The 23,501-nt window shown below is 45.6% G+C and overlaps 3 protein-coding genes across 26 annotated transcripts; all 3 read right to left on the bottom strand.

Moving 5' to 3' along the window:
* Window positions 1–132: 132 nt before the first annotated feature.
* On the bottom strand, window positions 133–2,934 carry LOC112891821 (transcription factor ICE1-like). The gene is made up of 4 exons (XM_025958791.1): window positions 2,184–2,934; window positions 981–1,208; window positions 576–746; window positions 133–468 (listed from the first exon to the last, which is right to left on the bottom strand). The coding sequence occupies exons 1-4, from the start codon at window positions 2,814–2,816 to the stop codon at window positions 385–387; spliced, it is 1,116 nt and encodes a 371-aa protein (XP_025814576.1). The 5' UTR covers window positions 2,817–2,934; the 3' UTR covers window positions 133–384.
* Window positions 2,935–7,513: 4,579 nt separating this feature from the next.
* LOC112894109 (coiled-coil domain-containing protein SCD2-like) lies at window positions 7,514–13,986 on the bottom strand. Its single transcript, XM_025961717.1, has 17 exons — window positions 13,518–13,986; window positions 12,981–13,165; window positions 12,239–12,308; window positions 12,072–12,113; window positions 11,925–11,987; window positions 11,627–11,676; window positions 11,521–11,548; window positions 11,079–11,150; window positions 10,874–10,984; window positions 10,740–10,800; window positions 10,054–10,170; window positions 9,846–9,964; window positions 9,471–9,540; window positions 8,924–8,965; window positions 8,744–8,784; window positions 8,540–8,666; window positions 7,514–8,164 (listed from the first exon to the last, which is right to left on the bottom strand). Exons 1-17 carry the CDS (start codon window positions 13,887–13,889, stop codon window positions 8,058–8,060), a joined length of 1,677 nt encoding a protein of 558 aa, XP_025817502.1. The 5' UTR covers window positions 13,890–13,986; the 3' UTR covers window positions 7,514–8,057.
* Window positions 13,987–14,815: 829 nt separating this feature from the next.
* On the bottom strand, window positions 14,816–23,496 carry LOC112894934 (pectinesterase inhibitor 10-like). 24 transcript variants are annotated; one of them, XR_003229089.1, is made up of 9 exons: window positions 23,126–23,496; window positions 20,499–22,975; window positions 20,124–20,266; window positions 19,780–19,967; window positions 19,218–19,542; window positions 18,842–19,108; window positions 18,287–18,734; window positions 15,242–15,296; window positions 14,816–15,080 (listed from the first exon to the last, which is right to left on the bottom strand). XR_003229089.1 is itself a non-coding variant. In XM_025962784.1 (3 exons), the coding sequence occupies exons 1-3, from the start codon at window positions 19,295–19,297 to the stop codon at window positions 18,617–18,619; spliced, it is 465 nt and encodes a 154-aa protein (XP_025818569.1). In that variant the 5' UTR covers window positions 19,298–19,490; the 3' UTR covers window positions 18,164–18,616. The 24 variants fall into 24 exon arrangements, 1 of the variants encoding a protein (XP_025818569.1); XR_003229103.1 differs by lacking the exons at window positions 14,816–15,080; window positions 15,242–15,296 and having other exon boundaries at window positions 18,177–18,734; window positions 20,499–21,827; window positions 22,141–22,238; window positions 22,339–22,975; window positions 23,126–23,494; XR_003229100.1 differs by lacking the exons at window positions 14,816–15,080; window positions 15,242–15,296 and having other exon boundaries at window positions 18,178–18,734; window positions 20,499–22,238; window positions 22,339–22,393; window positions 22,704–22,975; window positions 23,126–23,493.
* Window positions 23,497–23,501: the final 5 nt, after the last annotated feature.

Below are 23,501 nucleotides of genomic sequence, written 5' to 3'. Positions count from 1 at the left end.
CTGCAAAACAGTTAGCATAAATACTACCAAGAACCCAGAGGATTCAATTCATTTGGATCAAGGACCATAATCATCCAGCTTGCCTGCCACTGCCAGTGACAATCATTGCTGGATGCAGAAGATCACATCATCTCTGACCGACACGGCACTGAATGTCTGAATCTGATTATCTCATCACCATCCAACAGATTGTTTAACACACGACATAGATTCTACTACATCACAGTACTAAAGAGAAAACCCGAAAGTAAACGAAAGAAAATCCATAGTTACATCATAACTCATGTCCCTAGATGGCGAGCATCATCTCATCACTTGAACCAGAAACCGATGAACAGCACAGCTTTGCCGCTTCCGAATCGAAGCCCTTTGTTTTCAGACCAGCTACATTGCGTTGGGAAGACCAGCAGTGTGCAACAGCACAGCCTTAATTTCATCAGGCACGAGTCCAGGACCATCCCCGCATTGCTGGAGGAGACAACAGAGATAAGAAGTGCCAAGAGGGTGACTGACGTTAGATTTGGCTTAATGAATCCATCATCAGAAGAAAGGGTTATGATGTGGTGACCACAGACCTCAGCTCGGAAGACATCCATTGCAAACCCATTGAAGCAGCTGATGACCGCCTGCTCAATGTCGAGACCCAGGCCGTCCAGGGCCGTCATTGTGGACAGCAGGATGCCAGGCCTACGCGCACAGAACATGTGGATATTGACTGCATGCCCCTCCCTCATCCTGACTTCAACCTGAGGCCGACAAGATTGGTGTATCTCATTCAGTGTCATGCAGATAGTTACCGTTGTATAGAAGTGCTTGTTTGCACAATTCTCAAAAAAGAAGTGAAGGATAAAGAACCTGCGCAGGAAACGTACTAATATGGACTGTAAACATTCAGTGTACGAATGTGACCATAAAATAGACTCAGATTGTGACTAAATGTGCCCAACTTAGCATTAGTTCATAATCAAACTGGGACTAACCGTGGCTTGCTGTCCATTAGGGCTAGGAAATGCAGCTGGGCAAAGTTCCTCTTTGACATGTCCAGGAAATGTTTGCAATGTTGGTGTTGACGGATGAAAGCTGGCTGATGTTGGCCCAACAAGCGAAGAGCTTGGAGCAGACTCAATTTCATTGTGGAGATCGTTGATCCTTTGAAGGAGTTCCTTCAAGTACTCAATTGCATCACCAAGGATGGAAGCCCTATCCATCTGTCACATGAGAAGCAAACTGTTGATGAGCTAATCAACTAGATAACCACTACAGGAGAAGAGTTAAACATGAATGAGCTGTCCTGCTACATTAAAAATGGGTTAATTGTAAATGGTACTGCATTGATGCGCTGCAACTTGCCATATGTCTTAAGTTGTACTTCCAAGTCTTCTTAATCATTGGGATGGATTAGAAAAATAAGTTGATTACAACCAAACAAGTACTATCATCGTGAAATTCCCATGTGCACGAATTGTTTAGATAAAACAGCAACAGGTAGAAACAAAGCCCGCAAAACTAAGAATCATCATTAACGGAAAGAAAGAATAATAAAGATTTCATTATTTCACAAGCAATGGGTTGATGCCTGATGGGTCTTTCGGCAACATCTTGTGCATGGGACTGTGTTAATCTTGCACCATTGAATCTGAGCATGTCTCAGAGCTGAAGACCCCCATAAGTAAGAAATAAAGAATCATATAAGGAAGAAACGTTTCAAGTACATATGAAAATTACCTTAGCTGGACAGAAAACAACCAATCATCAAGGAAATGAAAAGTAACAGTAATTCCATTTGGTGCTAAAAAATTACGTGACAGACATTTACAGTCTTATATAAGGAGTAATCAAATGCATACATATTTATAGTCTTCTGTATATGATTCACCATGAAAAAAGAGACCGCTTTCGACGTATGAAAGCACTATCTGCTGCTAGCTAAAGCAAACGAACATAGTCACTAGGCGCGCCATAGATCTACCAAAAGAGTAGCTTTTGGATCTAAACATAGAAAAATCATGAATTCATCGTCAAAATTCGCACATACTGAAGTGACAATATCGCAATAAAGTCCTACAGTCCTACTGTAATACTACAACACCACCATTATCACAAAAACATCAGTGAAAGGATAAACTATAACATGCAGTGCAGATGGGAAGCGATAGATATGGGCGAGGCCACAGGTGGATCACCTTGCTGATCTTGGGCACCACCGAGCGCAGCATATAGAGGCGGTCATTGAGCTTCTTCCGGCGGCGGCGCTCCGCCATGAGGTTCTTGGCCGGCATCCCCTTCTTCTTGCCCCTCCCGCTGCCGCCGCCACCGCCACCTCCTCCCGTGGACGCGCCCGCAGCATTCTCCATGGAGGCCGAGATGGCCATGGAGGACGCGTCGACGCTGTGCTCCATCTCATCGTCGTCGTCCCAGTCGATCCCGAAGGCCGGGGCTGGCGGCGGCGCCAAGAACCCACCTTTGTGCCCCTGGTGCTGCTCCGCCGGCGCCGGCGGGGGCGCGGCGAGGAACTGCCCGGCGTCGTCGAAGGGGTTGTTGGAGGTGAAGTCGTGGAAGGCGGGCAGCTCGGAGCCGCCGCCGCCAGCGGCGGATGACGGCGGGGGGAAGGCGCCACGGATATCGAAGAGGGCGGCGGGGTCCATGGAGAGGAGCAGCGAGGCGGCCGACGGCGGCGTGGAGAGGGCGTCCCTGGGGAAGGGGAAGAGCGGGAAGGAGCCGGAAGCCATCCCGTCCGACGTGAGATAGCTCCAGTCCCCGGGCGCCCCTCCCCCTCCCGTGATCTCGTCCAGCTTCCCCGGCGCCGAGTCGTCCATGGCTACCACCACGCCCCTCCTCCGCTCCTCGTCGATCTCCTCACTTATTATCCTTCTCTTCTTCTGCTCAGTAGTGGGTTCTCTCTCTTCTTCTCTCAACCCAGAGCGCCGAAGCCTTGGGTGCCCTCTTATAGGGGGAGGACAGAGAGGGATGTAGAGAGATGGTAGAGAGAGAAAGATACGTTTTCATTTTTTTAGAGAGAGAGAGGGAGGAGGGAAGACGAGAGACGTTTGTGTGCAAGCCTTGCAAGGTCGATCTGTTTGGTTGCAACATGGCTCTTGTGCCACGTTACAAATCATGGCACAAATTTGTTCCCTTCTCACAAGCTTTCAAAAAAAAATTGGCCAGAAGATTACATTAGCTCCAAGAAGAAAAAAAAGGTTGTGAAGAAGTTTCTTGGAATGAACATCACAATTTCACCATTTGGTGGATCTCCTGAGAAGCTTTTGCAAGCAATGCCGTGCCATGGCGATGCTGCAACAAAAGCTGTTGCAGCAGCTAGCCGATCGACCTGATCAGGACTCGCCCGGCCGTGATGTGTAGTCCTAGTCCATGGAGGCATGGATGATCTGCCAAAACTGGTTTCCGACGCGTGTCGGGCCGGCCGGCCGTCGCGTCGGCCGCGCCGTCGGTTTCCTGTGGTTTCTTTTGCAGAGCCGTTGCATTTGCAGGCGCGTCGACAAAAGCTGCTATGATCTGTTGCTCGGCTTTGGAGGGTTGTTTTGCCGAAATGCCGGTGGTGAGGTTGCTTAGCGCGGTGAGCCATGCATTGCTCATCTTCATCACCTACCTACTCGACCTGATTCATTTGGTACTTATCTTGACACATAGGCGTTGCATTGGATTAGCAGGCATGAAATTTTATTTCAAGTTTTCAATGGTCTCTCACCTATTATGGTGTACCGCATTTAATTTAGAGCTTGGCCTATGGCATGAATTTTTTTTAAAAAAAACCAGTTGCGTACATAGCTCAAATGATAAAAGTGTCATTACAATTTATAAATTGTCGAACTGTTAGTTCTAACTTGTAAACTAAAGTCGGTAGTTAGTTATTGTCGGTTTTGTTACGGTTATCATATCCATATAGAATCGTGTTGTAAAGTCTTATAAAGGAAAGATGGCAAACGAGTTGAATAGATCGGAAACCGCCAATATCTCTATAGGCACCTTGCATAACGGACCTACTAGATATAGTTTTGGTGTCGAAGAAGGTGACATGACTAACAAGAATCTACAAATTTTGCGGTTGCCTCTGCAAATCATGCAGGCACATGCGGTTTGCATTAATATCGTTTGGATTTTCCACCTCAACTCAAATTTCACGCGTTCCACTTCCGTACTACGTTTCCATGCGCAATGCGTGCATATGGAAGTGGCGCTGAATTAATTTCTTCTTTTGCTATTTTTGTGATATTTTGATAATTTCTTTTGTATAGTATCTTAGCAGTAAAGTGGTAACGTCTATCTTTGACCGTGCACACCACATCCACGTCAATACACATCCTTTTAATTTTTTTTGTCAAACTTTCAAGACATCCCGTACGCAAAGGGTTGTTGTTCATGATAATTATATTTTATTTTATTTTTTAAAAACGTAGCAGATGCTCATGCACTCACGTACTCATCTGTGCCGTAATGCACAGTATATCTCTATATATCTGTTTTTCTTTTATAAGACGTACTTTAACTACTTTTACGTGTGCGTCCTGTGGTGCACCATTAAGATTTGCCCCACACACGCGAAGTTATTTTTGTTTGGTTGCAGCACCTGTGTCACGCCACAAGATCGACTTGGCATGGTTTTGTTCCCTTCCCACCGCCTTCCAAAAGGTTCATCAAGATGACCTTTCAGTTGTACAACATTACCATTAGGTGTACACTACTGCCACTTTTTATTTCTAAAAGGAAAAGAAAAGATGTTGGTACGCAACGCCGTGGCATGCACGATGCAACAAAAACTGTTGCATCCAACGATCAGATCAGGACTCAGCAGTGAGTAGTGATGTGGAATGCATGGTGATCAGAAGCCAGAACTGGCAGGTTGGAACTTGGAAGGGAGCGCAGCGGCCGGAGAGAAGCTCTAGCATCGCTGGAGCCCTGTCTCTCGCATCGGTTTCTGCTGGGATCCCCTTTCGCTCTGGCTGTGCAGCCACGGCCGGAAAAGCTGCTCCCCTCTCCATCTGTTGCTCGTCTTTCTCGGAGAAGCGAGAACGGGTGCCGGCCGGCCGGTGCGGCGGCTTTGCGTGTGGCGCGCCATTGACGACGGTTTTGCTTTGCTTTGGCTAATCGATCGCCGGCCGGCTTCATCCATCCGCCTTGGGCTTTTGGAAGATTGTTTGTTCCCTAGCTTTGCTTCCTTTGATTCGTTTGGCGATGCGATCCAGAATTTGCTGGCAAGATCGGCACGTACTTATCTACTAGACAAGTATGTAGGTGTGCTGGATTAGTAGACAAAAAGAACAAACGATACCTCACACATACTCATCATCCCTTGCGAAACATTTTTTTCTTGGCAAAGATACAATCCATGGATGAATGGTGGATGAAAATGATCCTACAGCGTTACATTTCCTGGGAATGATATTATAGCACTAAATGCTAATAACGGTTGGGCATTAATATAGATATAAAAGAGACAAGAGATTATAGAGACTACATTCATTCATCATAATTAAATTAGTAGTTAAGGTGGCTTAAGGGCGAATATTTGGAAATGGAGGGGTTGTAATGCATGATTGTGTTGCCATCCCTTGCTGCCAAGTTATCTACGGCAACAAAGGAGTACAAAATTATCAAAAAAGAAAGAAAAACCAGGCACTACAGATGAAGAGTGAGGAGGGAGGGACAAAAGAGCGAGATCATTCTGTTCACGGTTTGGGGATGAAGGGAAGGGTACATGATTGAAATGAATTCCCACTCAACCCCTCGAGTGCGCGCAGCCCAATTACAAGGTCTCTCATGCATCCTGTGACGCTGCCGGAGCCCGGCCAGCCAGCGAGAAGAAGAAACCATCGGACGCAGCGCAAGGGAATGTAAACCCGCGGCGGCAACACACAAGGCTAGGGAAAGAGAGAGGAAAAGGCTTGCCCTGCCTACCACGGTTCACACATCACATGAGCGTTTCCGCAAAGCGAAAGAGCAGAGAATTCAGAGCTCTTCTTTCCGTCGCTGGACGGCACAAGTCGGGTCAAGCTGTTGAAGAGGAAATTACCGGGTGTACTATGCACTGGATACGGCCGTGTGAAAAAGGAAATTTCTTTCTTCTCAGTGCAATGATACGTAGATCTCCTGCGTATTCTCAGAAAAAAAATTCAGATCAAGCAGTTCAGACGGCTCGTTGTAAACAGAGGTTACGGGCTAAAAATTTGGATCTTATCATGACTTGGGGAATTTTTTTTTATTTCTTTGATGAGCAAGTAAGAAATCCAATTTCGTTAGAATAGGCAGTACAGCTGTTGCAGTAACGCAGGCGTTACCAGCGATGAAGGTTACTAATCCCTTGGACAGGCGGATGTTTACTGGCAGGTCAGTTGCAGCTTTCTAGATTTGATTTCGATTTAAAAGGACCTTTGATTTGAGTTGAGGGCCCACTTGTTGATGAGATGAGAGGATGCGTCCAAGTACAAGTAGTAGGCCTGTCCATTTGCACGTCAATGATCATCATCGTTAGTATTGGGACTAAACCAACCAACACTACCAAATGAGTTTATGGGTACAAATGAATTTGTCTGCGAACCAATGTGTAATAAGTCATTTTTTGGTGGGTTTCTGCAACAGCAGAAAATGACCTATAGATATCTTCATAAATGACACGCTTAATCTCTCATCTTGCATTTTTTTTCTTTCCGCCCTTGCACACCAATTTTTCTAGAAAGTGCCACGGCACAGTTGCAGCGCTTGCTAGCTAGCTAGCAGGCGCCAACCGTACGCGACGGCGACGGCGCGACGACGACGAGCCCTAGACCCTTTCTTTAACGTGCTGGCGAGGGAATGAGCAGGCCAACATGGCCGTGGCCGGCGACGGGTGAATGCCCGGCGACGGAAGATATGAAAGGGAAGCCGGGAATAAATAAGCGGAAAGGCGAGCGGCCACCCCCAGGCTTCCCGTGACGGCTCTAAACCCGTCTTGACCCCTCTCCCCACACAGAAAAAAAGGGGCGATTAATTCTTGCTAGCTAGCCGGACAGCGCGTCTAATCCAGGTACAAGGACGCCACACCAGTCGCCGCCGGCCGGCTTCCCTCCTCGCCATGCAACCTGAACGGCCATGGATGGATCCGTCAGTCAGAGAGTCCGTTTCTGATTTCATCTGGGTGAGTGGAACTGAAACGAGGCGTTGCCGGTTCCAAAGATGCCGCCGTCCGACGCGTCCTCGTCGCTAAAAACTGGAGGTCGGCGGTATGTTTTTTCATGCGGCGTCCGTGCAGGACAGGTCTGGTCTGGGTTGGGTTCTGCTGCGCGTTTGGTGAGGAGGGCATGGGACGAGCGAAAGGGACGGGCATCGCGCACAGCGACCGTGTTGTAGGCTTGTCAGTCCAGGTCCAAGGCTGATGATGAGGCACCGAGCGAATCGCGGGTTAAATCAGCATGTGACCTGACCATCAATCAGGCGCAAAAAGGTCAGAAAACAATGTGATCAAGCAAGGGTGTAGGCTTATGGCAAGTGCTCAAAAAGAGGAAACAAACAGAGCAACCTGTACTGGAAGGCTGTAGGCAAACATGTACTGACCAGAGTGTTAACAAATGTTACATCTTTTTGCTTGACGAAGGCCAGCTATAAACATGCAGAGCTGAAACATGATGGTTTTGAAGTTGAACCTCCAAAGCCACCAGCACTAAACTCATGTACTACCAGGAGAATTATACAGAATTTTTCTGTTGTTCATCTGTTGCAGGAAGCAAACGTCCCCCAGCGTGGAAACGTTGTTGCTTTGATAGCAAAGAATAAACAGGGGTGATAATCACAAGATGCACAATTGCTGGAAGTGAGGTCGTCGTTTCTCTTGCCGATGCAAAACTATTACACATTTCACAAAGCTATTTCAACAAAAGATGAATGGCTTGCACATGCACTACACAAACTCATTGGAATCCGGACAAGTCCATCGCTCGACACCCCAAGATTGAAGCACTAATCTGCGAGATCTGATGATGCAAGGACCCGAGACCTGCTGGGAACCAAAGTTCCCGTTTCTCCAAAATTGGGATGATACACGAACCATAGAAAACCATGGAAAATTCTTACTGGTTCTCCATCGCCAATGAAGCTTGATCTATATCTGCTCGCGAACCCTCCCACAATTGCTGCTCTATGCCCAATTTCCTGAGCTCTGTTAGACCTCTCTCCACTGCAGTCATAAAATTGACAGAACCCAGTCACAAGACAATGGAAAATATGACACCTTGGACCAGAATAATTCAATCTGATGCAAGAAGTGATAAAAAAAATTCAACCAGACAGCATGTATAGAAGAGCATATTTTGCAGAGCAATCTTTAATTAGTGTATGCACAAAGATATCTATAACAATGTTTTAGTTCCCTATAAAAGTGGTGTGCACTTCCAAGGGCTGTAAGATTGTGATCATTCTGAGGGCCTAATTGCTCAAAAGGAACCGCAAAAATTGAAGTCCACCCAATCAGCATCGTGCTAATCGGTAAACTTAACAGGGATACCTGCCAGTGATTGTTTTGGTAATTAGTAACATGGAGCAAGCATCTTACCATCTATAGCATCATGCGAATTTGGAGCTTGTGCATTGCGACCAATCCAAAACTGAAGCCGGTCATCAGCAATATCTTCCTCGACACCGTGAGTTTTGGCTCTTCTCCAGAAGTATATAAGCCATGCCTGAATTTGGTGTGGATCCCATAAGTCATGTGCAATAAATGGAAAATATTGCACAGTTCACATGTCTGAAGGTTTACCTGCTTAAAGCTAACGTCTTCAGCCTCTTCTGGGCTAATATCTGCAAAATGAAGACATAGTTTCACTTTTGAATTCAAGCCATACAAACCTGACTGAAATGCTTGTGCATTCAAGTAGTGAAATAAAGTAAAAAGCAGAATTTCACGGAAGTCCTATTAGCCAAGGTGAGAAAGTAGTACCGAATGCTTCCAGGTATTTAGGTTCACCAGGTGATTTAAAATCTGCAAAGGTAGAAAACAAAATAATTCATGACTTTATTAGTTTCTAACTTTACGAGCAAAGATAAAGAAATGCATTTATACGTAAAATCTCCCTCTGAAAAGAAAATCAAATGTGTGCATTTGTAGATGGCATCACAATACCCTACAGTCAGTATTTGTTTCAAACTTTCATGAGATGGCCACTATCATGTAGTATTACAGTGTCGGTGCAACAGTATTTGGAAGAACACTGATGCAAACATGCAAATGGATCTGGATGTTTCAAACACACAATTAACATTATAGGGCCCAATTGTGAATAGAGCAGATGTGCAAACTCAAAACTTGTCATGAGATGCGTGTCATAGATGATGATTGATATAGAAAATTTCATTAATCTCACACAACAGATATTTTGCAAAAAAAGATGAAAAAGAATTACAATACAAAAGAAAGGGCACTAATCTGAAGCCTAACCACTTTAATATCCATGGCATGCTAAAGAAATATAACAAAAAGAGCGAACCTGATGTGAACTGCCGAACTATGCTAGGTCTGCGATGTTGGCCAAGTGCAACTACAACAGCATCTTCCACCTACATGACAATAACAGGAATTTAGATTTGACATGTCAGAGAATCCAGCCAGTAATTACATACGACAGAGAAACTGTGCAATAGTAGAATGGCGAATTGCCCTTTGTGATTCACTAATTTGTCCAACTTTTTAAAAAGGACACTTTGAGCTCTTTACTACAGTAGGAAGTCCAACCGAACCCTCCCAGGTTTTGGCAGAAGCAAGACAGAGGTACCATGTTAGGTTATGCAAAGGTTTCAGAATTTTGTGGTACCACAATTTTGCCTTGGAGAAATCTAGAAACAAAAAGAAGTGAAGTTAAGACCTTCAACGAAGAAAGCTCTCTAAGCCCCATTTCAACTGAAAGCATGCTCTCTATATTGCCTTCTCCCATTATGTCACTCATTTCTCGTGCAAGCTTATTTCTTCCCTGAGCATCATCACCTGCATGAATAAATTTCAAGCATGATTAATTGGCGTGCATGGAATAAACCATGATCTACAACTTACACATTATAAGAATGCAGGCTTGCCTTGTTTTCGAGGTTCATCCTTGGCCTTTTGACCAGCAGAGAGAACAACCTCGAGAGGAAGAGGAGCCAATGCTGACCAATGCTCATGCTTTGATACCGCAATCTCAGGATACACTCCTTGAAGTTAATTAATTAATGTACCATCAGATAATCAAGACTAAGGGGGAACAAAACATTAGCGGCTTAGTGCAACTGATGCAGGTCAACTAGACCTGTCCATTTTTCATACCAAGCCCAAATTCTTTTGGGTTTTCAAACCTAGACATGGGCCATGTCATACACCTAGGGCTAGCCAGGTTGGCTAAAGTTTAGTGTGAAGACAAAGTACTATCATTGAGAGACAAACTATATCATTAAATTGCACAGTAATTACATAAAAATATTGTCTTACCAAACTAAATAGCTCTTACTCTATCGTAAGAACAATTATCCGACGCTGATAACCATAATATAATTGGATGAGTGATTAGAAGAGCCATCGCATGGTATCTTGTTGAAATTTATCCAATAAAGTAAATTGCGGCAATAAGTTATCATGAATAGTGTATGTGCAATGAATAGTGTATACTTTTTCATCACAGATACGACACAAGCTCCTCCTTTTCAAATGTCAGGTGACTAATCAGTATAATCAGAAAAATGATCTAGAATTTTTTTTCCTTTAAAGGACTTATCAGGCAACTCACCATATTGAACTGCTAAGCCCCAATAACGTGCAAGCCAGCACCTTTTTAGGACAACTTCCTCCTATAAAGTTGTAAATAGATTAAAAATTCATGTCAAAGAAACAAAATGAGGATTGAGCAGTAATCAGACTAACCATTTCTTCTTGGGTTAAGACCATTCTCTGTGTCATTGACCGGAGAGCCTTTGTTTCAGACTCTGCCTCCTTTAGCTGGTCAATGGCTGATGCAACTTCTTCTTTGGCAGACTATTCAAAACATGGTAAGTGAACAATAGGAGTCAAATAAAGCAGCATATTCAACAAAGTGTAGGACATTTAGATTCATTAAAAGTATCTTTACCTCAAGTTCTTGCCTTAGTGTTGTTACTTCCTCTCTACCATCCTTTGATTCCCTTGCAGCTTTTAGTGCAGCCTGAGGACGAATGAAGAATTACAAAATCAGCAGTGAAGTGTGGGTTAGTGGATAAGCAAGTTTCTCTTCAGCCGTTTAATTGATAACAGCTTTTAAAATCTATAGTCATGTATTTTCATATATCATTTCAGCAAATTTCGAAAGAAGTATTTAGCATGAGCAATTGAACATAACATATTTAGGGACCACACAAAGTAGAAAATTGGATTGAAGTTCTGCACAGGGGTTATCTTCTCATTTGAACATTAAACACCACAAAAATACCACAGTTGAACCAACACACATTTAAATATTGGCTAAACAAGAAGTATGAATCTATAATAACATACAAATGCAGCAGCCTATAGCAGAACACAAGAAGAAAACTAACCTCCCTCTGTTTAAGTGCTGCTTCCTTCCTGCCAGCATTCATGCACATGTTATGTCATGACCAGTAGTTGATTTGTAAAATATGTGTATTCAAACACAGAACAAACCTGCTCAAGAGGCGAGCTTCTAACGATACTCCTTCTCCAAGAGCAGCTACCTGCATAACAAGAAATTAAGACCTAAGCAAATATGCATATAGTATTACACAAGGAATAGTCATTTCATGGCCGTAAAAACCCGACCTTTTTTTTACACAGAGCCTACAAAGACCAAATTATTCCATTGTTTCAAGCTACAATTCAATTGTAGCAGAGATAGAATCAGACGGCATCTTACAAATGACCATATTTTCGATGCAGAAAGCAAAACCACAAAATAACATGTTTTTAATAGATCTTATCTCACCTGTTTCTCAAGCTCCTTGGCTCTAGCTTCTGCTTCTTCACATCTTTCTTCAGCAAGCCGCAACTGCCAATCAAGATTAGGAAATAATTTACTGAAGCCCCACAAAACCAATGGCCACATGTATATTAATGTTATTTGCTATTTCACCTTTTCTAGAACACTCTCATTCTCCTCTTGTAGCATATCAAGCTGTATGACAGTATAGCATTAGTCTTATAGTAGATATGCACTCTCAAGCATTCAAGTTATAGTGTCAAACAAGAAAATTTGAGCAGAATCGTATGAGTGAGTAATCTTCAGAGAAAAAAGAAGACCTCATCTTGAAGAGTGGATGCCTCTCTTTTTAGTCCTGATTCTCTAGAGTTATGAAGCCCCGCATCAAATCTAAATAGAAAAAGGGGGTCTGGGGTCAATAGCTATGTTTTCCCTGTTTCTCTAAAAAGGAAAGAAGATAGGTAAAAAGAAAAATCCAATCTATAAGAAGCGATTGATAATGCAACAATGATTAACCTCAGTTTCTTCTGTACAAAAGCAATGCAGCACTCACAATAACAAATAGAAAAGGTGCATGCTCGACATCGTGGGGATCTAAAGACATTTTCATTTTATTTTATATTATTATATCATTCTATAAATAGAACATCAGGAGTTTTCTGCATATGGACACAAAACTTGTTCCTACCACTTTATGCTACTGATGTCATTCTTTAAAAGAGGCAGCTCAGAAGCACTGTGATGTTTCTTTGCTTTTTTTTTTCAGGTTAATTCATGGGCGGTGATGCTTGACCATATGTTGTTTGGGAATGGGGACAGTGCTTACACTGACGCAACCATACATAAATGCTAAGTCAGACTAAGCCCATAGCAAGAGCTGATTAATGCAGTAAGATAGTGGTACCACTTCTTGCAAAGAATAGTACAAGTAAAATTCACTTAGTATTGATCCATTTGGTGGGCACTAGTATTAGTGACCATGCAATCATTTAGACTAGTCTATTTTTAGCATACAGAGTACATTCCACGTTTTTGAGACATGGGGAAATGTAACAGAAATACCTTTTCTGCCGAGTGCGATCTGCTGGAGGCTCCACAGACACAGGAGGGATAGGGGACGGGGTTCGCAATGTCATGTTGGTTTTGATCGGTGGCACCACTGTGGTGGTCGGTCGTGATGCAACAGCTGGCCTACCTGCCGATGACGAGCGGACGGTAGGAGGTGGTTCTACAATGTTCCGACCTAACTAATGAAATGAGGAGATCAAATTAGGAGAAGGCCCCAGACCAGCAATTAACAAATTGAGTAATCTGAGAGGCTAATACAATGCACCTGAGAGGCTAATACAATGCACCGATCAATTTCCCCCAAATTCCCCCAATTTAAAGGATTTAGCAAGCATTACTAAAAGTGATCTAGCACAAGCAAGTAGGAATCAACTTCTGCAAATTCATCCGATCATGGACTGTTTCATAACAACTTGACCTCAGTTTGACCAATTTGGACTAATTCAAGCATAGCAGCAGCCCGTAATAGCCGATTCCTAAGTAGAGAAGCAGCATGGAGCGAGATGAGCAAGAGATCCGAAAGTAAAGTACCGCAGGGGAGGGAGATCTCGCGGTGCGGCCAAGCAGGGAGACACCGTTGCTCCCGTGCGCTGTCCGGCCACCTCCGAACCTCACGGGTGCCGGTGGCGGGTGGTCGGCAGCGTAGTCGTCCTCGTCGTCATCGTCGCCGGTGGCCGCGGCGGCGTTCTGCGAGGCCATGACCTGCGCGAGCCTTGCCGCCGCGGCGCGCGCTGCCACGTTCTGCGTGCGGCGCACGTTGGAGATGCCGGCTGCGCCCGCGGCGGAGGAGGTGGAGGAGGAGCGGTGGTGCGAGGGGGAGACGCCGCCCGGGGAGGAGGAGCCCGTGCTGCTGCCGCTCCGCTGCCGCCCGTAGACGGGGCTCCCCGCCCGGAGACGGTCCATGGTGAGGCTCGCCGGTGGGATCTGGGCCGCCGGGCGGCCGCAGCGCGGAGATGGCGAGGCGGGGGAGTGGGAGGGAGGTGGGGGAGAGCACGCTCGCAACGCCGGTGGAGTTTTCAGTTTCGATTTTCTTGCAGTTTGCCCCTCGTGTTTTGTTAAATTTTAGTAGTTCTGCTTGCTTATTTTTGCTCCTTTCGGATGGCTCCAGTGGCAGAGCCCTGTAGGGGTCATAGCAAAAAAATTTGAAGAGAAAAGCAGAGCTCCGCAATCATTCATATAGGTGCAGTTCGCTCAAGGTATAAGTTAAAGTATGTATCTAATATACTTGTATTTTGTTAACTTTGATCTAGTTATCAGTAGTTCATCAACCAAAATTTATTTCTATGGACCTTTTGTATATATTGGTTTGAAGTTGGTATCCCTCTATATTTTGCTTCACGCTCCGTCACTGGGATTATTGCATAAATATCCACTGTACATGATCTTTCTATGTCTAGATATCAAGTTGGCATTATTGCCGTGTTGCACTTTAGTGTCTTGAGTAATATTATTGTTAAGAGTGGAACTATTGATCACCTCAATTACCATGTCACATGCGCACATCACAACCTTAAAAATTATAATCATGTGCCCTTGATAATGTCCTCCTAGTATTTTTGTGTCATCTTGTAAGTGCTACTTTGCTTCTCATACGAAGATACAGCAACTAGTGAACCGGCATTAATTCATTCAAAAGCCAAAAATTTGTGATTATTAACAACTCTCATATAACCAAAGAAAAAATAATATTTTTTATGCAGTCGGATATATGTTTGACAATTATTAGAATCAATGTTCTCAAGCCGAGGGATGGGATGCAATGTGTAACAATAGAAAAGGAAAGGTAGTGATGACAATGAATGGAAGGAGAAGATGGAAAACAGTGAGAATCAGGAAAAGAGAAGGGGCTGTAACGCAAAAGTGAATAGCAAACATTTTTCTGAAAAACTGAAAAGCAAAATTCCACGCTGGTTTGCACATCCCCGTAGCGAGAGCGATGTTCTCGGTGCGTGCTGGAGCCTCACATCCCGTGCGCGCAGCTGTCACCCCAAACGCCTGGCTTCCTCCGCGTCCACCGTCGATGGATCTGATCCGACGGACAGGATGGTACCCGCAGTCACGGGTTGGCAGGCTGGCGGCGCAGAGGATCCGCAGCTGATCATGGGAGGCAAATGCAGGTGGTTGGTAGGGAATACAGTATTACTGAGAGATGAGATTAATTACCCCAGGTTAAGGTTTAGATCAGCTGAAACAGTGCTTAGTTCTACGAACATGAGATCAGTGAAAGTAAAAAAAAAAGTTGTATGAGCTCGTACCGGTGCTTACTGCTGCTACAAGTACAGTACAGCACTAGATTGGGGTGACTGCTGCCTGATGAAGTGAAAAAAAAGATGGGGTGAGTGAGAGAGAGAGAGAGAGAGAGAGAGAGAGAGAGAGTAGATAAAGACGTAGTAGTACGATTCTGTTTGATGGAAGCACTTTTACGAGTCTTTTTCAAAATTCAAGTGCAGAAGGTTCCGGTTGCAGGTCACAAGAAGTTCGATCCCATCATAACAGCAGTTGACATTCTCCCATCATCTCACTACAAAACGAGCCTGCTTTATCTGGTACCACATACACAGTTTTGTCATTGCATTGGCATACTATACTAATCAGACTATCAGAGTCTGGCTATATATACAAGCCTCCTCCCTAACTAATAAAACTCAAAAGGCAGCATCCAACAGGAGGTAGTACGGTTCTAAGCAATTAACGAATCCGGTCCAGATTCCAGCTAGCATTTGGCTTGGCTTAGCATCCACTCCAGTTCTTGACCCGAACGCATTTGATGACAGGCCATGATTGTCAAGCTGGTCACTGACAGAGAGGGGATGAGATGAAGATGAAGAAGAAGCTGCGTGGCTAGTGTAGGTTACACGTCTCCTATCATCATCATCGCTAGCTGTCACCTCCTCCCGGCCCGTACGTTGACACTGCAGTTGAACACGAGCGCGCGAGAGCGAGTTCCCCGGCCGTTACGGCGGGTGCATGCATTGAGGCATGCATGGCGTCAGTAACCGCCGTCGACTGGCCGACAGCAGAGAAGCACGGCAAGAACGATGATGCAGGTGTGGAGCCTTGTATATATTCTTCATCATCACGTTCAGGCTCATGCATGCTGCTAATATAATTAGGCGCCGCCGCAGCAGATTCGTTGCTTTCACCGGGAGGGGAATGAAGAAGAACAACTAACCCAACCCAAGCACGGAGGAGGGTGGTCGTGGAGCGCAAGTGATGTGGTGCCAACCGCGCCAGGGATCGGAGCAAGAGACAGCCAAGCCAGCCATGTGCGCGTGCTGCCCACGACGAACATGCTGCCTGCATATCCCTACTTCAGCTCGCTCCAATCTACTAGCTACTAATTCTAATCTCGTCTACCTCACCTAACCTAACCGGCGATCTGCTGTCCTGCTCTCATACCATGCGTGCATACGGATGGGATTGGGAGGTGGTTGGCGAGCTCCATCGGCCGCATCAACTCACATGATCCAGTACATGGCCACGCCACACTCTTGTAGCTACCCAAGGACCATGCAGCATCGCCCTCCCTGTCTCCCCTCTACCCTGTCCTCCCCTGAATCTGCATGTTCTCTTCTCGGCCATGCTGCATGACCCTGCTCCATCTCATCCTCATCCCTGTACAATGCAACACTATTACCTAGCTAGACCATTTCAAGTCTAAATGTGACATTTTTGTTTTTGCGTGAGAATTAGCTTGCCCTGGTCTTTACTGTCATGAGCTCCTACAGCAGGTTCTGATTAGCTTCAGGTCTACTGACGATGGGAGCGTGCCAATGATCATCTCGTTGCCGTTGCATCTATCGCGCCGCAGCAGCAGGCAGCAGGCAGGCAGGCAGGCAGCGGTGCCGGCGCCGGGGATCGATCGCTACGTACGGTACGCCACCGACGGACGCTAGCTGCAGTCGATATGTACAGACGACGACTAACCAGGGGGAGATCAGAGAGGCCACCTGGGCTGTCACCCTCCACTGTTCCTCTCCGCAACCTCTTCAGTACTGCCTGCCTTAATCTGCTTGATCAAGCACACACAGATAGCTAGCTAGGACTCACTAATCAGTATAGTAGATTCCTAGACTGCAAGGGAAGCTGTCAAATCCACACAGAGGAAAAAAGACACGCTGTTACAGAACAGTGACGGCCAGGCAGTACAGGTGAATGTGCGGCAGAGCCATGCATGCTCTACGGAGCTAGCTACCTAGAGGCTAATGTGTGCCCATGGCTACCTCTTGGCTGGGCCATGCTGCATGCATCTCTCTATTACTGAAAGCAACCCTGCCATTTGCATTCCTTCCTTCGTTTTAAAAGGGAATCCAAGCGTGCGTCGTCAGATCAGATCAGTACATCTATCTCAGGCTGGCACGCAGCTTTCACTTTCCTGTGCGTGCTTATTAGATCGTTGGAGAGATACGGAGATCGAGATCAGAGCCGAGAAGATCGATCGTCGACAAGGCATGAAGCTCTTGTTCCAGTGCCCCTGCTGCTCCTGCTTCTGCTTCATGAAGGCCAGCAACAAGCCCCAAGGAAAGGACGCAGCAGGTCATCAGCCCGGCAAGATGCAAGGGGGAGTGGTAGGCAAAACCATAGAGATGATCTAGCTTATTACTCCGTAGTATGTTTTTGCGCCATGCGTGCTCAGCCTAGCTTGATCTTCCCTCTTCTGCTTTTGGAGTTTCATTCAGATTTGTGAAGCAGTCTAGATAGTGTTGTGCCTGTGTCCTCGAGCTGTGTCTTGTTCTTCCTACTCCAGTCAATGAAAGGAGAACTATTAATCTCTTCAATTGTTTTTCTCCCTAAGTTTGGTAAATTACTTTTGTTTCTAATGTCAATGGTGCACAGTATGATGTCCACATAAATACCAACTTATTTGGTTTCCTGCACCTGACTAGCCCGCTTGGCTTTGCTACCAGTAATATGCAATTCACATAGAGAATAAATATGAATGCACAGATGAGATGAATGTGCCGCAACCATGAGCTATGCTGATGTGTCCATGGGTGGGCCATCTATCTATAAACCCACTATCTCCATTGCCATTTAATTCGTGAAAAAGCATAATTCTATTCCGGGTTTTTTTCCCACTAGATTGTTTCCTGCTATTAAGGGATGAGATGAAATTGATGATGGGCAAGCACTAAACTAGTAAACAGATGAAGTAAAATCTGATCATAAACCATTGCAATGTTTGTTATGCTTTATTCAACACCATAAGCAACCAACATGAAGGTAGAATGCCAATCATGCTAATGTTCACAGCTGGGTAAACAAAATTTAGTGTAAAAAAAGTGAGAGTATAGTCTTACCAGCTCCAACAACATAGACATTCTTCAGGCCACTCATCACCTCATGAATTGTCCCAGATAATGAAATGTGTCTACCTCAAAAACTAAGCTAGCAGTTTCCTCCACTCGTTTGGATCCTCAAAAACTTAGCCACAACCCGCAATAGTGACGAACCGAGCACATAACCTTTATAACAAAAGGGAAAGGTAGGAGCACTTCTTGAGCTACATGTAAGAGTACTGAGTCAGTAATCCACAACATGGCCATGTATGAAGCACCAATAATTCCTCCAAGTCTGGCATACATGATAAGTACCATCCAAGCAGAGACAAATTCAGTCTCATCCAGAGCTTATCGAGAAAGATCGGTAGCATGGCAAATTGAATCTAATGGAGCCTCTATTGCATTCCACTCATATACAGGCCTGGAGAATGTCTCTAGCTGGGCGCTCCAGCAGAATCCGGTAAGCCTGAAGTATATCACAGGGCAGCAATTTGCATCCGTCAGAATAACCAAGTAAGAAGGGGGTGAGAAGCAGAGAGCAATAGCCAGATTGGTGAAACGGGATTACCAAACCTTTTCACTAGTATTCTGCAAAGATTCTTCAGGATCGTCAGCCGCCATGGCCGGCCGCGCGAGACGGTTGCCGGATGCGGCGGTGGAGAATGGAGCGCTTTGGTTAGTTGGTGCCGGATCCCGGAGGGCTGGTTGGTGCTGGGGCTCGAATGGGGATGGCCATTTGTGTCGGACGGTGGGGTGGACAGAGGCGGCGGCGGTGGCGAGGATGTCGGCGTCAGGGCTGGAGCGTGAGTCGATGAGGAGAGGCAGCTGCAGACCGAGGGCCTATTGGCAAACATTTGGTTAATTATTTACATTTACCCCCCTGATTCGGATCGCGATTTTGGATCGCGATCCAAACGAGGGTTGTATATGTAAATATTTAGGGGCCTACCTGAAAACAACCCAGGCCGGTGATATGGCAGCCGGCGAGGCCACGCTGCCGACGGTGACCTCCGCTAACCCCGCTGCCATGGTCCCGTACTGGCTTCTGACGGCTCCCCGCACGCAGCCGCATCCTGCCGCTCCCCTCACGCGCCGGTGTCGGGCTTCGCTCCCAATGGATGCTGGCTGCGGTACCTGAGGCTGTGACGGACCTGCAACCACGTCGCTGGGCGCCGTTTGCTCGTTGTTATCTCTAGAGATGCTGAATGGAAAGGTTGCAAAAGTTCATCTTCTTCGCCTTCCATTTTCATCTTCTAGCGACCGCGCATTCACACCTAGCAGAGACAGAGCACAAAAACACCGCAAATCATACAGTCGACCTGACACATCGCAGAATGCTAATTCCCAGCAAGAACAGCTTCTTCCTCCAGTACTGAGAGTACTCTCATCTCAACTGGGTGTTCATGATTTCATAAAACAGGCGCTTATAACATTTATTGATCTAGTAATGTCTTGTACAACATGGCAATGGAGAAGCACAAAGAATTCCACGACTAACAAAGCCAGTGTACCTCAGACACCTGCTCCAAGCTCGATCAAGGATGATCGGTTGCTTGGCGACTAACAAGATCTTGGTTTTCGGAATAGAAATGAGCGGTGGTAGAAAGCATGGCTTTGTGCTATCTCAATCCTTTCCTTCCGGACGATCATTCATCGATCCATCCCTCATGGCTTGACAATGTCCCTTGCTAGGAGCTGCCTGCAGATTTCAACAGGTCAAGTATTTATCAGAACAGCAAGGTGAATCGTTGAAATGCACGAGAAGAGGGTGAACTTTCGCTTGACTGCACTCCTCATTCCTCAAGCACGCTGTAACTTATCCAGTTATGTAGAGAGCAACGGCAATACAGAGAACCTTTTTATCAGTGTTCTGCAAAAGTCCCTTCAGGATTGGGCATAGTTCAGACAGAGCAACTTGCTTGTTTTCTTCCAGGTGTCGCACACTTATCCTGGGTTGACCATGCAACACAAAAAAAATGCACCGACGGCATAGATACCCTGTCCAATGGAATGTTAAGTAAAACAATTATAGCTAGTGCATGCGTCGCATATGCAAACCACAATAGTGAAAGACAAGATATAAAATGGAATAGGGACAGTGGCAAAAGTCAGGGTTGTCAAGATATTCAGGATACTTTGATATCTTCTGCTATCTTCACTTTTGAACAGACTCTCAGCATAAAAGAGATATAATAACACTGTCATGAGAACACCAGAATCATCCCCTTACCCTTGATACGATCACCCATGTCAGGACTGAGCTCTCCCTTGGCAAGCATTTGCCTGTACTGTACTATCCATTGCGACCTTTTAGGAGAGTTACATGAGTGTCAGCCAGCAGAGGCAAGCAAGTTTCTCAGGCTGTTCTATCAGCAAATGAGTAATCTCATCCCTGTGCAATGAGCAAAATAGACGGATTTCCTTGTTGTGCTCTCGTTTGTTAAGGCTGCCACAATTCCTGAAACTTCAACAGAAAAATAAAATGACACAAGAGCTCATAAATATCTATTCCACGGTTTTTCCATTAGATTGTTTTCTTCCTTATTAAAATTCCAACAAATCCTTCCAATTTCTGTGTACCTCACCCATACTCTATTAAGTTAAGAGATCAAGTAATGGGTGAGCACTAAACAGATAAAGTAGAATCTGAGCATAAACCATTTATGCTTTATTCAACGTCAAAACCAACCAATATGAAGGGTAGAATGCCTATGAAGCTTTTACATCTGGGCAAACAAAATCTAGTGTCGAAAAAGTGAGAAGGTAGTGCTACCAACTCCAATAGCATTGACATTCTCCAGACAACTCATCACCTCATGAGTGACAAGATCACTGTTCTCCTAGACAATGAAATGCGGTTGCCTCAAAAACTTACCAAGCAGTTTCCTCCACTTGTTGGATCTTCAGAAACTAAAGCCATAATCGAGCACATAACCTTAACAATAGGGCATACTAGTGCAGAAGGAGCAACTTGCTTGTTTTCAACTAGGTGTAGCTAGGCTTGAGTGGGGACGGATCTTCACTCTCGGGGCTGCGATGTATGGCGTGGAGAAAGGAGGGTGGCGGCTGGAACGGAAGATGTGAGGGCGTCGGCGCAAGGGAACGTATTTGCAAGCCTCAGTAACTCAGACACAGACCAGCAGTAATGTGGAGATACCTGCTCCAAGCTCGATCAAGAATGATCAATAACTTGACAACTTTGATCTCAGACCGCCTTAGTTGATGTTCTACTAACATGCAAGACTAACAAGATCATGGTTTTTCGAGGAGAGACGGTGGTAGAATGCATGACTTTGTGTATATATCGGGAGAGTTAAATGCAGGAGTGAGAAGTAGTTAATTTTCACTTAGCCTGTAATCCTCACTCCTCAAGCACACTGTATTCTCCAGTTATGCAGAGAGCAATGCTGATACAGAATACAAACATTTTTATCAGTATTCTATAAAGTCTCTTCAGAATTGGGCATATTCCAGCCGAAGCAACTTGCTTGATTCTTTCCGGTCGCACACTTATGCTCAATCCACTAAACATAAAAAATGCACCGACAGAAGAGGTACCCTGTTCAATGGAATGTTAATTAAAATGGTTATGGTGCATGCAGGAAGCCACAATAATGGAACAAGAGATGTAAACTGGAAGAGGGACAGTTGCAAAAATCAGGGCTGTCAAAATATCCAGGAACTTTGATATCTTCTGTAAATTCCACTTTTGAACAGACTCTCAGCATTAGGAAAAAAAGATTTAAGAACATTGTTATGATATTACCTGAATCACCCCCTTTCCCTTGGTACTATCACCCATTTCAGTACCGAGCCCTCCCTTGGCAAGCATTTGCCCATACCATGCATTTGTGATATTTTAGGAGAGTTACCTAAGTGTCAGCCAGCAGAGGACCCTATTATCATCTCTGTGCAATGAGGAAGACAAGGATTTTCTCTGCACTCTCGTTTGTTACAGTTGCCATCATTCCTGAAACGAAAAAGAGAAAAATAAAATGACTCACAAAATGCAGTAATCAATGCCATTTGCGAAAAAAAAGATCCAAGAAACCCTTCTAATTTCAGTGTACCTCAGTACCTCATCCACACACTATTAAGGGAAGAGGTCAAGCTGATGGCTGAGCACTAAACAGATAAAGTAAAATGTGAGCATAAACCACTGCCATGTTCGTTATGCTTTATTCAACATCATGAGCAACCAACATCAAGGGTAGAATGGCAATCACGTTAATCTTCACAGCTGGCCAAACAAAATTTAGTATCAAGAAAGTGAGAAGGTAGTGCTACCAGCTCCATTCAGCAACTTGAAGCAGTTGAAACCTAGAATGCTAAAGAACATTTTTTTCAGTTGAACTGCAAAATCCTCAAGTAAACTGTACATGCTTGAGTTAAGCGGAAAGCGATAGCCAGCAAGGGATGCAAATAGAACACAAACCGAAAGAAACTTTAACGCGTCTTCAGGATCGTCCGGCGCCATGCCCGGCGTCCTGACTCTTTTTCGGCTCGGATGTGGCGACGGCAAAGGAAGCAGTTCCTCTCCTTACTGCTGGAGAGCTAATTAGTGCTAGGGCTCGATTGGGGATGGATCTTCACGCTCGGGGCGTCGACGTACGGCGTGGAGGAAGGCAGGTGTCGGCTGGAACGGAAGATGGCGAGGGCATCGGCGCAAGGGGCGGAGCACGAGCTGACGAGGAGTAGAGCGGGGGCCTATTTGCAAATAATTAGGAGGGTATTTGTAAATAATCGGATCGCGATCCATAATCGCGATCCGATTTAGGAGGATATTTGTAAATATTCGGATCGCGATCTATAATCGCGATCCAAATCAGGGGTATCTGAAAATATTCAGGGATCTACCTGTAAAAACTCGGACCGGCGACACGGGTACAACTGCCGGTGAGGTCCCCGCTGCTCGCTGCCGCCGGTGACCTCGGCTAGACCCGCCGCCAGGTCTGTGAGCCTCCACGAGTTCCCGCGCGAATCTGATGATTCCTGCTCGCCTCGCACGCTGCTGACGGCCCTCGCTGCTCCGGCATGCCGCCGTGCCCTGAGTCCATACTTCTCGGCGCTGCAGCGCTCGCGTGCTGCCGGCGGCGGCGCTGGCGCTGGGGATACGGCAGTCGGCACAAGCTCCTACAGCTCGGGCTGCTGGATTGGTCCCGTTCCTCGTCGCATTCCACTTGCAGCGAGGGATGGCTGGAGGTCGGACGGCGGCGGCCGTCGTGGTGGTGGT

The sequence above is a fragment of the Panicum hallii genome, chromosome 5, assembly GCF_002211085.1.
Source record: "Panicum hallii strain FIL2 chromosome 5, PHallii_v3.1, whole genome shotgun sequence".
NCBI lineage: Eukaryota > Viridiplantae > Streptophyta > Magnoliopsida > Poales > Poaceae > Panicum > Panicum hallii.
Note: the sequence above shows the minus strand (reverse complement) of the source record. Positions and strands in the feature narration are given on the sequence as shown.

Bases quoted from the DNA above. Each gene is read 5' to 3' on its own strand.
- LOC112894109 (XM_025961717.1), bottom strand. From the start codon at position 13,889: ATGGACCGTCTCCGGGCGGGGAGCCCCGTCTACGGGCGGCAGCGGAGC. The intron at 11,677-11,924 runs GTGAGATAAGAT...CTTGTTATGCAG, and splicing joins CCAAGGAGCTTGAGAAACAG to GTAGCTGCTCTTGGAGAAGG. The intron at 11,151-11,520 runs GTTAGTTTTCTT...ATTCGTCCTCAG, and splicing joins CAGCACTTAAACAGAGGGAG to GCTGCACTAAAAGCTGCAAG.
- LOC112894934 (XM_025962784.1), bottom strand. From the start codon at position 19,297: ATGGCAGCGGGGTTAGCGGAGGTCACCGTCGGCAGCGTGGCCTCGCCG. The intron at 19,109-19,217 runs GTAGGCCCCTAA...GTTTGCCAATAG, and splicing joins CCGGCCTGGGTTGTTTTCAG to GCCCTCGGTCTGCAGCTGCC. The intron at 18,735-18,841 runs GTTTGGTAATCC...GATATACTTCAG, and splicing joins TGCAGAATACTAGTGAAAAG to GCTTACCGGATTCTGCTGGA.
- LOC112891821 (XM_025958791.1), bottom strand. From the start codon at position 2,816: ATGGACGACTCGGCGCCGGGGAAGCTGGACGAGATCACGGGAGGGGGA. The intron at 1,209-2,183 runs GTGATCCACCTG...CTCATGTGACAG, and splicing joins TGGTGCCCAAGATCAGCAAG to ATGGATAGGGCTTCCATCCT. The intron at 469-575 runs GTCTGTGGTCAC...TGTCTCCTCCAG, and splicing joins TGGATGTCTTCCGAGCTGAG to CAATGCGGGGATGGTCCTGG.